Source organism: Coregonus clupeaformis, chromosome 11, assembly GCF_020615455.1.
Source record: "Coregonus clupeaformis isolate EN_2021a chromosome 11, ASM2061545v1, whole genome shotgun sequence".
NCBI lineage: Eukaryota > Metazoa > Chordata > Actinopteri > Salmoniformes > Salmonidae > Coregonus > Coregonus clupeaformis.
Genome location: NC_059202.1, coordinates 24,314,397 through 24,329,275, shown reverse-complemented (window position 1 = coordinate 24,329,275; position 14,879 = coordinate 24,314,397). Strand labels below are relative to the sequence as shown.

The 14,879-nt window shown below is 44.9% G+C and overlaps 1 protein-coding gene across 1 annotated transcript in view; it reads right to left on the bottom strand.

Moving 5' to 3' along the window:
- LOC121577418 (alpha-N-acetylgalactosaminide alpha-2,6-sialyltransferase 5-like) overlaps positions 1–6,851 on the bottom strand; it is a 32,813-nt gene extending 25,962 nt beyond the window's left edge. Inside the window, exons 1-2 of the mRNA XM_045223489.1 lie at positions 6,710–6,851; positions 5,750–5,929 (exon numbers count right to left, since the gene is read on the bottom strand). Coding sequence (XP_045079424.1) covers positions 5,750–5,929; positions 6,710–6,724 — 195 coding nt within the window. The 5' untranslated portion in view covers positions 6,725–6,851. The remainder of the gene's footprint in view (positions 1–5,749; positions 5,930–6,709) is intronic.
- Between the last annotated feature and the right edge of the window lie 8,028 nt (positions 6,852–14,879).

The following is a 14,879-nucleotide window of genomic DNA, read 5'->3' as shown; positions in this document are numbered from 1 at the left end:
TCCAAACGGCCTCTGGAAGCAACGTCAGCACAATAACTGTTCGTCTGGAGCTTCATCAAATGGGTTTCCATGGCCGAGCAGACACACACAAGCCTAAGATTACCATGCGCAATGCCAAGCGTCGGCTGGAATGGTGTAAAGCTTGCCGCCATTGGACTCTGGAGCAATGGAAACGCATTCTCTGGAGTGACGAATCATGCTTCACCATCCGGCAGTCCGACGGACAAATCTGGGTTTGGCGCTACCTGCCCCAATGCATAGTGCCAACTGTAAAGTTTGGTGGAGGAGGAATAATGGTCTGGGGCTGTTTTTCATGGTTTGGGCTAGACCGCTTAGTTCCAGTGAAGGGAAATATTAACGCTACACCACACAATGATATTCTAGACGATTCTTGGGGAAGGCCCTTTCCTGTTTCAGCATGACAATGCCCCCGTGCACAAAGCGAGGTCCATACAGAAATGGTTTGTTGAGATCGGTGTCGAAGAACTTGACTGGCCTGCACAGAGCCCTGATCTCAAACCCATCGAACACCTTTGGGATGAATTGGAACGCCAGGCCTAATCACCAAACATCAGTGCCCGACCTCAATAATGCTCTTGTGGCTGAATGGAAGCTAGTCCACGCAGCAATGTTCCAACATCTAGTGGAAAACCTTCCCAGAGTGGAGGCTGTTATAGCAGCAAAGTGGGGACCTAACTCCATATTAACGCCCATGATTTTGGAATGAGATGTTCGACGAGCAGGTGTCCACATACTTTTAGTCATGTAGTGTAAGTTAGTCCCTCGCTACAGAACCATCTACTGTGCATCTTCATTCATTCAGGAACAACAACAATAAAAATCCAAAGGCACCAACACACGCCCATGCGGCACCCCATTTTGTCTGACTGGAGAACTTGTGCTGAGGTTGAGGAATGGGGTTTGGTAGGGTTTGTCTGTCTGCTGTGTGTGTGTGTGTGTGTGTGTGTGTGTGTGTGTGTGTGTGTGTGTGTGTGTGTGTGTGCGTGTGTGTCTGTGTGTGTCTGTGTTTGTGTCTGTCTGCTGGTGTGTGTGTGTGTTTGTTTGGTCAAAGGGCAGACGCCATCTTAATCAGACAGCGTTTTGAAAGGCACTATCAATGCCTTGATTTGATATTTTGGAACGATAACCAGCTTGATTGTTACACAGGCTGAAGTTATGGGAGCAATGCCTCTCTCCTACAGGGGATGGTTACCAAAACACATCATGAGCCTTTTGATCCACTTTAAGGTCAACACTGTGTTCTCCGCCATAGCTCTGTGAGTCTGAGAAATGAAAAGTAGGCTATTATATGAATAAAGCTACTGTATATGATATGAAGTCATAGGTTAGCTCTTGTATGAGACTACTTGGGAAGCTTTGGAAGCTTTATGCACAGGAAGCTTCTCCTTTAAAAAAAAGTCTCATTAAATATTTTATGGCAGGCACACGCATAAATTATGAATTTGGAGAAAGAGTATTAAAATACAGAGAGAATTTAAAGATGGGGCTTCCCTGTCGAGACCTATACTGCCAAGCTCAAAGAGACTACTGCAGCAATATAGGAGACAACATTGTCTAGACTACACTCAATTACTTATCATAAAGAAAGAAAACAATATATTTAGTTCTGTCATGCATCTGTTTCCCAATTCAAATAACAACTACTAAAATTAAGTAAGTCACATCTGAAATGAAGAAAAAGTGCATAGCTGAAATGTATTCTGATGGTCAAAACAGTGCACAGTACAGATGTAGGATCTTAATTTGACCAGTTTTGTCGCAGGAGTAAATAATCCTGCAGCAGGAGGTTTTGATTATTTAAAAAAAGTGATCATTCTAACGGGCAATTCGTTTTGATAGGCTACAATAGGCTATAGTTTAGGTGTACACTTGTATGTCGTAGTGGAGATCAATATCTATCTTGTGTTATTAAGCTATATAAAACAATGGTTGTTGATGTGTATGGCTGCATTTCAAATACATTTTTGTACATTTGAATGTCACAGTAGTAGGATCTACAGTAATAGGACATTTATTCTGTCTTGTGCTTTAGCGTTTAAGCGAGAGAAAGAGAACTGCAGGTTTTCAGTGACTTTATGTAAATCACAAGGCTCATTTGAATTTCCTGCAGTGCAGAAGAATTCTCAGCGACAACATATTAACCTAATTAAGATACTCCACCTGTACATTAAAAATGAATATAGTTGAAGAAATGATGCATAGTACATTGGACAGATACACCTAAAGTACCCTATGATCTTAATACAGCGAAGTACACCGACTGCCACTAAACTGGCCATAAGCCAAACCCTGTATAATATACAACCTGTTATAATTGCATTGCTTTCAAGACAAATTAATGAAATTAATCTAACTACCAATCATCCTAATTGACTGCTTTGGAAACGGAACTCAAACACACTGCAAACGGTTACCATTATCAAAGACCTATACCCAGTCAGTCTGGCTCAAGGGTAATCCCCAGATCTTTAGCAATAAGCCATTACAAGTGTAGCCTACCTGGGATATTCATATTCATGTGAGCTGACCTGCCAGCATTACCTGAACGACAACTGAATACATATCAGGAGGACCAGCATGTATTATAAATGTACAACATCACTAGAGCAATCAATGTGCCTCTCATGTGCCTGATGCCCAACATATCGGCTAAGGCCACTGATTACAATTATACTCAAAAGACACGGAATCGATTAGCCCTCATCTTAGTTTGTTTTAAATGTATGTAGTTCAGTCCTTGAGTCGTTCTTGTCTATTGATGTTCTGTATTATGCCATGTTCATGTTTTGTGTGGACCCCAGGAAGAGTAGCTGCTGCTATTGCAACAGGTAAAGGGGATCCTAATAAAATACCAAAATACCAATACCAAACGATTGAACCTTAAACAGACTGTATGAAGATGTGTGTGGCAACGAAGGGCATTAGGTAATTGAAAAGTCTAGTGATCGTGTTGTAAACAGTGCTTTGGATGATAGGATTGATTGAATACCTAACATTTTGAAATATCTAGGCTACAAAGACTTTGGTATAAATGATACATGCAACAACCTCTGTCTGTTGACAGCATTGGTTGTCCATACATTTTTTCAATATCATGACACATTTCTACAGAAAACCACATTACTATAGTCAGTAGGGCTGGGCAGTATACCTTATTTTACTATATACCGGTATTGATGCAGGAACCAGTTTGGGTTTTTACTTTACCTTCTATAACGCTATTTCAATGTTTTTTTTGTTAAATGTGATATGCAACTCTGGCGCGTGTTTTATGGTTTAGTCCGTTTGTTTCGTGAGACGTCTTTCTCCCTCTCCTCATGCTGCATGCTGCTTCCCACACCAAGCCCCGCCCCCCTGTCACTCAAGGAGAGAGCACTATCTTGCCGTTCATTCTGCCGTCTGCATGGTCAGATGCAAAAAGATGTTGGTGACAACAATGCTGCTTTCTACAAGCGTTCTATAGTGACACTATTAGTTTGTGTATCTTACTGTCTGCAAACTACTAGTTAGTCTGCTAGTTTGTCTTTTCTTAGCAAGTTCTGTCTAAAATAAATTGTGTTAGCCGTTAACGCTAATCGCTAGTTAGCTGGCTAGCTAGCTTGCTAAATGTACAGTCGTGGTCAAAAGTTTTGAGAATGACACAAGTATTGGTCTTCACAAAGTTTACTGCTTCAGTGTTTTTAGATATTTTTGTCAGATGTTACTATGGTATACTGAAGTATAATTACAAGCATTCCATAAGTGTCAAAGGCTTTTATTGACAATTACATTACGTTTATGCAAAGAGTCAATATTTGCAGTGTTGACCCTTCTTTTTCAAGACCTCTGCATTCCGCCCTGGCATGCTGTCAATTAACTTCTGGGCCACATCCTGACTGATGGCAGCCCATTCTTGCATAATCAATGCTTGGAGTTTGGCAGAATTTGTGGGTTTATATTTGTCCACCCGCCTCTTGAGGATTGACCACAAGTTCTCAATGGGATTAAGGCCTGGAGAGTTTCCTGGCCATGGACCCAAAATGTCAATGTTTTGTTCCCCGAGCCACTTAGTTATCACTTTTGCCTTATGGCAAGGTGCTCCATCATGCTGGAAAAGGCATTGATGGTCACCAAACTGTTCTTGGATGGTTGGGAGAAGATGCTCTCAGAGGATGTGTTGGTACCATTCTTTATTCATGGCTGTGTTCTTAGGCAAAATTGTGACTGAGTCCACTCCCTTGGCTGAGAAGCAACCCCACACATGAATGGTCTCAGGATGCTTTACTGTTCGCGTGACACAGGACTGATGGTAGCGCTCACCTTGTCTTCTCCGGACAAGCTTTTTTCCAGATGCCCCAAACAATCGGAAAGGGGATTCATCAGAGAAAATGACTTTACCCCAGTCCTCAGCAGTCCAATCCCTGTACCTTTTGCAGAATATCAGTCTGTCCCTGATGTTTTTCCTGGAGAGAAGTGGCTTCCTCGCTGCCCTTCTTGACACCAGGCCATCCTTCAAAAGTCTTCGCCTCACTGTGCCTGCAGATGCACTCACACCTGCCTGCTGCCATTACTGAGCAAGCTCTGCACTGGTGGTGCCCCGATCCCACAGCTGAATCAACTTTAGGAGAGGGTCCTGGCGCTTGCTGGACTTTCTTGGGCGCCCTGAAGCCTTCTTCACAACAATTGAACCTCTCTCCTTGAAGTTCTTGATGATCCGATAAATGGTTGATTTAGGTGCAATCTTACTAGCAGCAATATCCTTGCCTGTGAAGCCCTTTTTGTGCAAAGCAATGATGACGGCACGTGTTTCCTTGCAGGTAACCATGGTTAACAGAGGAAGAACAATGATTTCAAGCACCACCCTCCTTTTAAAGCTTCCAGTCTGTTATTCTAACTCAATCAGCATGACAGAGTGATCTCCAGCCTTGTCCTCGTCAACACTCTCACCTGTGTTAACGAGAGAATCACTGACATGATGTCAGCTGGTCCTTTTGTGGCAGGGCTGAAATGCAGTGGAAATGTTTTTTTGGGGATTAAGTTCATTTTCATGGCAAAGAGGGACTTTGCAATTAATTGCAATTCATCTGATCACTCTTCATAACATTCTGGAGTATATGCAAATTGCCAACATAAAAGCTGAGGCAGCAGACTTTGTGAAAATTAATATTTGTGTCATTCTCAAAACTTTTGACCACGACTGTACTAATTAGGGTTCCCTGGAAACACTGACCAACACTTTAGCTCCTACCCTGTCAAAAATCCCCCCCTGGTTTATTCATTCGTTGTCATGTCAAACAATGTATTTAAAGTGCTGCCCACTATATTCCAACTATAGAATTAGATGAATCATTCTATGTCCATGATTCCAACAGTTCACCAGTTAACTAGACCTGGATGTTTTGCCCATATCATACTTCTCTGTGCGGCACAGTGTGGAAATTATAACAAAAGTGCAGGAAATGTGGAAATGTATGGAAATGCTCAAAGTTATTTTTGTTCGAAAGTTGGATTGAACAATATAAAAACATTTAGAATGGAGAAAGTCCTATTGAAATCACTTATAATTTGTGTTTCCACCCTAGGGTCATGAACTACTCATAAATAATATTTATATGTTTTATTATTCAAAAACATAAAATACTGTCAAATACCATAATAACGTAAAAAAATTTTTTTTTGGGGGGATATAGTGATATGATATTTTGGCCATATCGCCCAGCCCTAATAGTCAGTGTAGCCTACTGCTTACCTGTTGATCGATGAGTCCAGTGTAGCCCTCTAGGGTTGATGATGGGGCTCTTGGTGGTTTAGGCTGCGCTTTCCCGGGATTCTCCGAGTCAAACTCTGATGTGTCGGTGAAGTTGTTGTTGTACACAACCATAAGAATGGTACCCATGGTAATAACGATAATGCAGATAACCCCATGGCTCTATAATATGGAGGGAATTGGTCAAATAGGCTATATCATGAGGTATTCGACCGGTTTGTAATTTTAAAAAATGCAGTATGCTATTAGTTCGTTTAATTTCAGTTTATGTGACAAAACAAGCAGTGAAGAGAGTCATTGTATTATCTAAACAGCTGTGAAATATATTTTCAATAACCAAAAATATTGTATTTTCAGCTGTTTGAAGCTGGTAAGCCTATACAAAACCGAAAGTAAAAGACTAAACTTAGGAACAGGATGCATATAAATAGTGCACAATAGAACAGCTCTACCGCTTCTTAGACTTGCTTTCAAAGAGAATGACAGATCTATAACTCATATTTCTATGTGCATTTTGTCGGGTCCCCAAAAAGCTACATATTGCAGCTTTAGTGCCTTATTTATAGCATTTTAATTCTACAATATAATGACAAAATATAACTTTTAAACTCTGTTAACAGCTTAGAATTTTTTTTGTGAGATGACAAATAATAGCATATCTCTTCTTTCTGTGATTACATTTCATTTTTCTCATCTCTCATCCACTAGGCCTACTCAAAACAACAGATGCGCTCTATGATTTAAAAACAATGACAGCTGTGAGCTCTGGTACTCTTTCAATTATAATCTTTAAAACCATCATCCAACCCATTGTTATAGAGAGAGACTAAAATATTTAAACAGGAGAGTAGACTAGACTAGCAGCATGATACTGTAGCAGTAGACTAGATGTCTATTTTCCCCATAACTTCCCTCTTTCCAAAAGAGTTTATAAAAACATACCACTCGTGTCTTCATTTTGTGGATGTCCTCCGTAAATTGTCCACTTTACATCACGGTTTAGAAGCCCGAGCATACACGTTGGGGAAATCGTTGCAGCCCGTCCACGATTGCGCCAAAAAATACCTGACGTTCTACCAGTGACAACGAGCGCATCCCTCAATGTAGCAGATTAGCGCTCGCGCTGATCCATCAATAGTCTTCGGTCTCGCAGAATCCAGAGCGCCCAAGTAGGTAACTCCGCATGGTCATAATGGACGCCGCGTTCAACGATGGCACAATTTCGTATAGTTCAAAATATTGATTGGGGACCTCTTTACATTTACATTTTAGTCATTTAGCAGACGCTCTTATCCAGAGCGACTTACAGTTACTGAGGAATGTGATTGTTTCTCTTGAGTGTGTTTGAAATCTTGCATATTTGTATTATGTTGTATTTGTAAATTGTGTATGCAGTGCTCCTTCATAAAATATACATTGGTCTCAATGGGACTCCCTGCTAAAATAAACATAAAATAAAAATGTCAGTATTAACAAAGAGTTTATAGGCTATTAATACAGTTAATACAGTTAATTAAGAGGTTTTAATATAGGATTAATAATGACATTGAATAGGTGTAGTGAATGTAATAGGCTATGCAAATATGTATAATAATGTTTATTTAATTCCTTTTTATTTTATATAGTTATTTTAACCAGATTGTGGAATAATATTTCATAATAGGTACACTATACTTTACACTAGCTATTGTTATTCTTATTTAATAATGTAAACATAAGGCAGTGGGAGAGCACCAAGGGCAGGACTTGAACCAGCAACTCTGTGGTACCACTTGTGTGTGCACTACCACCTGTGCCATAAAGGTCTTGACCTCTTGGCTGTGAGTAGCCACAACAAGAGTACACAGTACCAATCACACACCAAGTGTTGCCATGCAACAGACATTGGGAGTCCCAATGTGAGTAGATAAATAATAAAATAATAATGATAATACATTTAATTTGTATAGCATTAAACAATCTTACCATCTCCTCATCTAAACGTGGTAACCAGAGCTCCCCATGGGAGAGCAGATTTGCTGGAAGCTGAGTTCTAGTCTGAAGCTGCTCACCTAAGTTTGAAGATACAGTGTGATGCAGCTTGAGGGAGGTTGCACTGGCAAACAAAGTAATTTTAAATATCAATAGAAAACAATGCAAGTAGCCTAAGTTAAAGTAATACAAGTGTGTGGAATAATTCAAATTGTCGTTTTGTCTCTTTTCACTCTGGCCTATAGATGTACATTTTAATAATATCATTGCCCTAATTAGTGTAATCGGCATGGGGTTAGGGTAATTAGTAATAATCAAAGTGTTATATTCACATGCACGCATTCATCATTTTATTTCATATCTTTTGATATGTCTAAGGACATTTGGTCTGGAAGGGATATGGCTCCAGTGTGTTGTACGCATAGCTAATTCAAACGAGTTTAACACTGCATTAATTCCACTGTGACTAATGATGAAAGGGCGTATGAGGGCACTTGAAAATTACCCGAAAATAACATCAGAAATAGGACCTGAGAGAGACTGGTAGAGGTTAATAGAGAAGATGTAACTGCAGGAAGTGAAAAATACTGTTCATTCTTCCTGTGCAATAGTTGTGGTCCTGGATAACCGATAGCAAGCCACATGGACAATGTCACATCAGAAAACAATTCAAAAGTACAATTATTTGAATAGCGAGAATTTTCAACTCTTTAAAACTGGTAGGGACCCACTGGGCACAGACATCAATTCAACGTCTATTCCACGTTGGTTCAACACAATTTAATTGAAATGATGTGGAAACAGCGTTCATTCAACCAGTGTGGGGACATATAGTGCCTTGCAAAAGTATTCATACTCCTTGGATTTGTTTACATTTTATTGTGTTACAAAGTGGGATTAAAATTGATTTAATTTGAATTTGTTGTCAACAATTTACACAAAATACTCTGTAATGTCAAAGTGGAAGACATTTTTAATTAATAATAAACATTTGATAACTAAAATATAGTCATTGCATATGTATTCAGCCCCTTTGCTCAGGAAGCCTAAATTAGTTCAGTGATAAAATTTGGCTTGACAAATCACATAATAAATTATATTGACTCACTCTGTGTGAAATAATAGCGGTTGACATGATTTTTGAATGACTAACCCTTCCTCTGTCCCCCATACATACAACATCTGCAAGATCCATCAGTCAAGTATTGAAATTTAAGCACAATGTCACGGATTCTGCAGAGGCTGCCTCTCCTCCTTGCTCGGGCAGGCTTCGGCGTTCGTCGTCACCGGAATACTAGCTGCTGCCGATCTATGTTCTATGTTTCTATGTTGCACCTGTTGTCTATTGTTACACACCTGTTGCCCATTATGTGATTACTCCTTCCCTATTTAACCCAGTGGATCCCAATGTGTTTTGTGCGTGTTTGCTTTTCTATTCGTGTGTCGTTGGTGAGCGGGTTTGTTCCTCCCTGTGTGGAGGTGTTTTGTATGGTTTTCTTTACTTCTACAGTAAAGTACCTTTCATACGAGTTTCTATGACCTGCGCCTGACTTCGATCCACCGCATTACACTGACACTCGTGACATAAACACGCACCAATAAATGGAGTCAGCAGGTACATTCAGTCCGTCCGGATCGTTGGAGGAACGTATCCAACGGCAGGCGAGCAGAATCCAGGCTCTCGGCACCGCTATGGAGAGGGTGATGAATACTATGGACCGATGGGAGAGAGGTGGCCTTCCTACACCTTCTCCAACCACTCAACCACCCATACCACAGTCCACCCCTTCGCAACCTGGGCCCAGTGGGATTCGGCTCTCGCTCCCGAGGGCATATGACGGTACACCAGCCGGGTGTCAGGGTTTCCTTCTCCAGGTAGAGCTCTACCTGGCAACCATTCACCCGGCGCCCTCGGGATACGAGAGCGTGTCCGCCCTCATCTCCTGTCTGTCGGGGAAGGCGCTCGAGTGGGCCAACGCCGAGTGGGAAGGAATTGACGCTACATCGGTCCGCTACGAGGATTTCACCCGCCGCTTCCGGGCGGTATTCGATCATCCACCGGAGGGGAGAGCGGTGGGCGAGCGTCTGTTCCACCTACGACAGGATTTCGCGCTGGAGTTCAGGACTCTGGCAGCCAGCGCAGGATGGAATGAGAGGGCCCTGATCAACCACTATCGTTGCAGCCTAAGGGAGGACGTTCAGCGGGAACTGGCCTGCAGGGATACCAATCTCAACCTGGACCAACTGGTGGAGATGTCCATGTCAGGATGGATAACCTGTTGGAGACCCGCGGACGTTCTGATCAGGGCCCATTCATTCCATCCCCCAGCACCTCCGACCCAACCCCCATGGAGCTCGGAGGTGCTGCACTTAGGGAGACCAGGAGAGGGGCCGTCCCCTGCACCAACTGTGGCCGCAGAGGACACACTGCGGGTCGGTGCTGGGGAGGGTCTCCAGGGAGTCGAGGCAGTAGGCAGAGCACTGGTCGACCATCTCAGGTGAGTAAGCACCCGACTCACCCAGAGCACCCTGTTAGTCAGCTGTGTATAGAGGTGGTTTTCCCAGAGTTTTCTCCTCATTCCCAGCATAAGGCGCTAGTAGATTCAGGCGCAGCTGGGAATTTTATTGATCGTCAATATTCACGTAGTTTAGGGATTCCCACTGTTTGTGTTGATATGCCCTTCCCTGTACACGCATTAGATAGTCGCCAGCTAGGGTCAGGCCTAATCAGGGAGGTTACCGCACCACTCTTAATGAGGACGCAGGGGGGTCATGAGGAGAGGATTAGTCTCTATCTGATTGATTCTCCTGCATATCCTGTGGTGTTGGGCCTTCACTAGTTAACCACTCATGACCCCACTATTTCCTGGCAACAGAGGGCTCTCAAGGGATGGTCCAGTCAGTGCTCAGGGAGGTGTGTAGGGGTTTCCTTAGGGGCTACTACGGTGGAGAGTCCAAACCAGGTCTCCACAATGCACATTCCTTCCGAGTATGCCGATTTGGCTCTCGCCTTCAGTAAAAAGAGGGCGACTAAATTACCACCCCATCGTCCGGGGGATTGTGCGATAAATCTCCAGGTAGGCGCAGTCACGTGTATCCTCTGTCACAGGCGGAGACGGCGGCCATGGAAACATATGTCTCCGAATCTCTGAGACAGGGATACATTCGGCCTTCCACTTCACCTGTTTCCTCAAGTTTCTTTTTCGTGAAGAAGAAGGATGGTGGGTTACGCCCGTGCATTGATTACCGTGGGCTTAATCAGATCACTGTCAAGTACAGCTATCCCTTACCTCTGATAGCTTGTATGACGTAGTCACTGCACGGGGCACGCTTCTTCACGAAATTGGATCTCAGGAGCGCGTACAACCTGGTGCGTATTCGGGAGGGAGATGAGTGGAAGACGGCATTCAGTACCACCTCAGGACACTATGAGTACCTCGTCATGCCATACGGGTTGATGAATGCTCCATCAGTCTTCCAAGCCTTTGTCGATGAGATTTTCAGGGAACTGCACGGACAGGGTGTAGTGGTATATATTGATGACATTCTCATATACTCCACTACACGGGCCGAGCATGTGTCCCTGGTGCGTAAAGTGCTTGGACGACTGTTGAAGCATGACCTGTATGCCAAGGCGGAGAAATGCCTGTTCTTTCAGGAGTCCATCTCCTTCCTAGGGTACCACATGTCCGCGTCTGGGGTGAGGATGGAGAGTGACCGCATTTCGGCCGTGCGTAATTGGCCGACTCCAACCACGGTGAAGGGGGTGCAGCAATTTTTGGGGTTTGCCAATTACTACCGGAGGTTTATCCGGGGCTTTGGTCAGGTAGCGGCTCCCATTTCCTCGTTGCTGAAGGTGGACCGGTGCGCCTGCGGTGGTCCGCTGAGGCGGACAGGGCGTTCAATCATCTGAAGAACCTGTTTACCTCGGCTCCAGTGCTGGTTCATCCGGATCCCTCCTTGGCTTTCACGGTTGAGGTGGACGTGTCGGAGGCTGGGATAGGTGCTGTACTTTCCCAGCGCTCGGGCACACCACCCAAGCTCTGCCCCTGTGCGTTCTTTTCGAAGAAGCTCAGTCTGGCGGAGCGCAACTATGATGTGGGGGCCGGGAGCTGTTGGCTGTGGTCCAAGCCCTGAAAGCGTGGAGACATTGGCTTTAGGGGGCTAAACACCCTTTTCTCATTTTGACTGACCACCGCAATCTGGAGTACATCCGGGCGCGAAGAGATTAAACCCTCGCCAGGCAAGGTGGCCTATGTTTCTCACCCGTTTTTGTTTCACCCTTTCTTACAGGCCAGGTTCCCAGATGCTCTGTCCCGACTGTATGACACGGAGGAGAGTTCCGTGGAGCCCACTCCCATACTTCCGGCGTCGTGTCTGGTGGCACTGGTGGTGTGGGAGGTGGACGCAGACATCGAGCGGGCGTTGCGTAACGGACCCACTCCTCCCCAGTGTCCAGAGGGTCGTGTGCACGTCCCGCTGGAGGTCCGCGATCGTTTGATCTATTGGGCTCACACGTCACCCTCCTCTGGTCATCCTGGCATCGGTTGGACAGTGCATTGTTTTAGTGGGAAGTACTGGTGGCCCACCTTAGCTAAGGATGTGAGGGTTTATGTTTCCTCCTGCTCGGTGTGCGCCCAGTGTAAGGCTCCTAGACATCTGCCCAGAGGGAAATTGCAACCCCTACCCGTTCCACAACGACCGTGGTCCCACCTATTGGTGGATTTCGTGACGGATCTTCCCCCCTCACAAGGGAACACCACGATCCTGGTCGTTGTGGATCGGTTTTCTAAGTCCTGCTGCCTCATTCCTCTGCCCGGTCTCCCTACAGACTGCTGAGGCCCTATTTACACACGTCTTCCGGCACTATGGGGTACCTGAGGATATAGTGTCTGATCGGGGTTCCCAGTTCACCTCGAGGGTTTGGAGGGCGTTCATGGAACGTCTGGGAGTCTCGGTCAGCCTGACCTCCGGGTTTCACCCCGAAAGTAACGGGCAGGTGGAGAGAGTCAACCAGGAGGTGGATAGGTATCTGAGGTCGTATATTGCCAGGACCGGTGGGGGGAGTGGTCGGTTTTCATCCCCTGGGCAGAGATGGCCCAAAACTCACTCCGCCACTCCTCCACTAACCTTACTCCATTCCAGTGTGTTTTAGGTTATCAGCTGGTTCTGGCACCTTGGCATCAGAGCCAGATCAAGGTCCCTGCGGTGGATGAATGGTTTCGGTGCTCGCAGGAGACCTGGAACGCTGCCCATGTGCGCCTGCAGCGGGCCATCGGGCGGCAGAAGGCGAGCGCCGACCGCCACCGCAGTGAGGCTCCGGTGTATGCACCGTGGACCGGGTCTGGCTCTCGACCCGAAACCTGCCGCTTCGCCTGCCCTGCCGGAAGCTGGGTCGGCGGTTTGTGGGGCCATTCAAAGTCCTGAGGAGATTAAACAAGGTATGTTATAGGTTACAGCTTCCTCCTGAGTATCGTATTAACCCCTCGTTCCATGTGTCTCTCCTCAGGCCGGTGGTAGCTGGTCCACTCCAGGAGTCTGAGATACGGGAGGTTCCTCCGCCCCCAATGGACATCGAGGGGGCACCGGCGTACTCGGTCCGTTCCATCTTAGATTCGAGGCGTCGGGTGGGAGGCCTGCAGTATCTCGTGGAGTGGGAGGGGTACGAAACGGAGCTGGGTTCCCAGGAGGGATATCCTCGACCCCTCCTTGTTAAGGGATTTCCATCGTCGTCATTCGACTCGACCTGCTCCGCGTCCTCCTGGCCGTCCCCGAGGCCGGTGTCGACGCACGGCTGGAGCCACGCGTCGGGGGGTACTGTCACGGATTCTGCAGAGGCTGCCCCTCCTCCTTGCTCAGGCAGGCTTCGGCGTTTGTCGTCACCGGAATACTAGCTGCTGCCGATCTAACCACCCAGACACATCAAATATACAGTCATCCTTCTGAACTGAGCTGAAGGACAGGAATGAAACCGTTCAGGGATGTTATCATTGGGCCATTGGTGATTTAAAAACAATTACAGAGCAATGGCAGTGACCTCAGGATGGATCAACAACATTGTAGTGACTCCACAATAATGACTTGAATGACATGCATCTTGTATGCAACAAGGCACTAAAGTAATACTGCAAAAAAACACGGCAAAGAATACACTTTTTGGATTAAATGCAAATACTTATGTTTGGGGCAAATCTTACACAACGCAACAAATCACTGAGTAACTGCCTTCATATTTTCAAGCATGGCGGTGGCTGCATCATGGTATGGGTATGCTTGACATTGGCAAATACTGGGGAGTTTTTCAGGATAAAAAGAAACGGGATGGAACTAAGCACAGTCAAAATCCTAGAGGAAAACCTGCTTCAGTCTGCTTTCCAACAGACACTTGGGAGATTAATTAATCTTTCAGCAGGACAATAACCTACAACACAAGGCCAAATGTACACTGGAGTAGTTTACCAAGAAGACAGTGAATGTGCCTGAGTGACCAGGTTACAGTTTTGACTTAAATCTGCTTGAAAATGTATGGCAAAACTTGAAAATAGCCATGATCCCCAACATCTTGACAGAGCTTGATGAATTATAAAAAGAATAATGGACTAATACTGCACAATCCAGGTGTGTAAAGCTCTTAGAGATTTACCCAAGAAGACTCACAGCTGTGATCGCTGCCAAAGGTGTTTCTAACATGCATTGACTCAGGGAGCTGAATACTTATGCTTCACCATATTTTACTTATAACATTTCTGTTCATCTTTAAAAAAATATATAAATGTTCTTCCACTTTGACATTATAGAGTATTTTGTGTAGAGTTTTGACAAAAAAATACAATGAAATTCATTTAAATCCCACTTTGTAACACAATAAAATGTGAAGAAATCCAAGGAGGGTTTTGCAAGGCACTGCATTCAGTTGGGTGGGTGGGATGAAATTATACCACACCAGTTTCTAGGTCCTACAAGGCCACATGAACATGCAGCACACAAGAAAATCAGCAGGGAGAGACCATGCTTTGGGCTTATTGATCTCAAATGGGTTCCATTCCCAGTTCTATTCCACTACACTTTCTGCCTCTGCATCTCCCTGATAGGGTCATGGGGCAAGAGCACTGTCAATGCTGTGAAGTAGAAGATAAATATA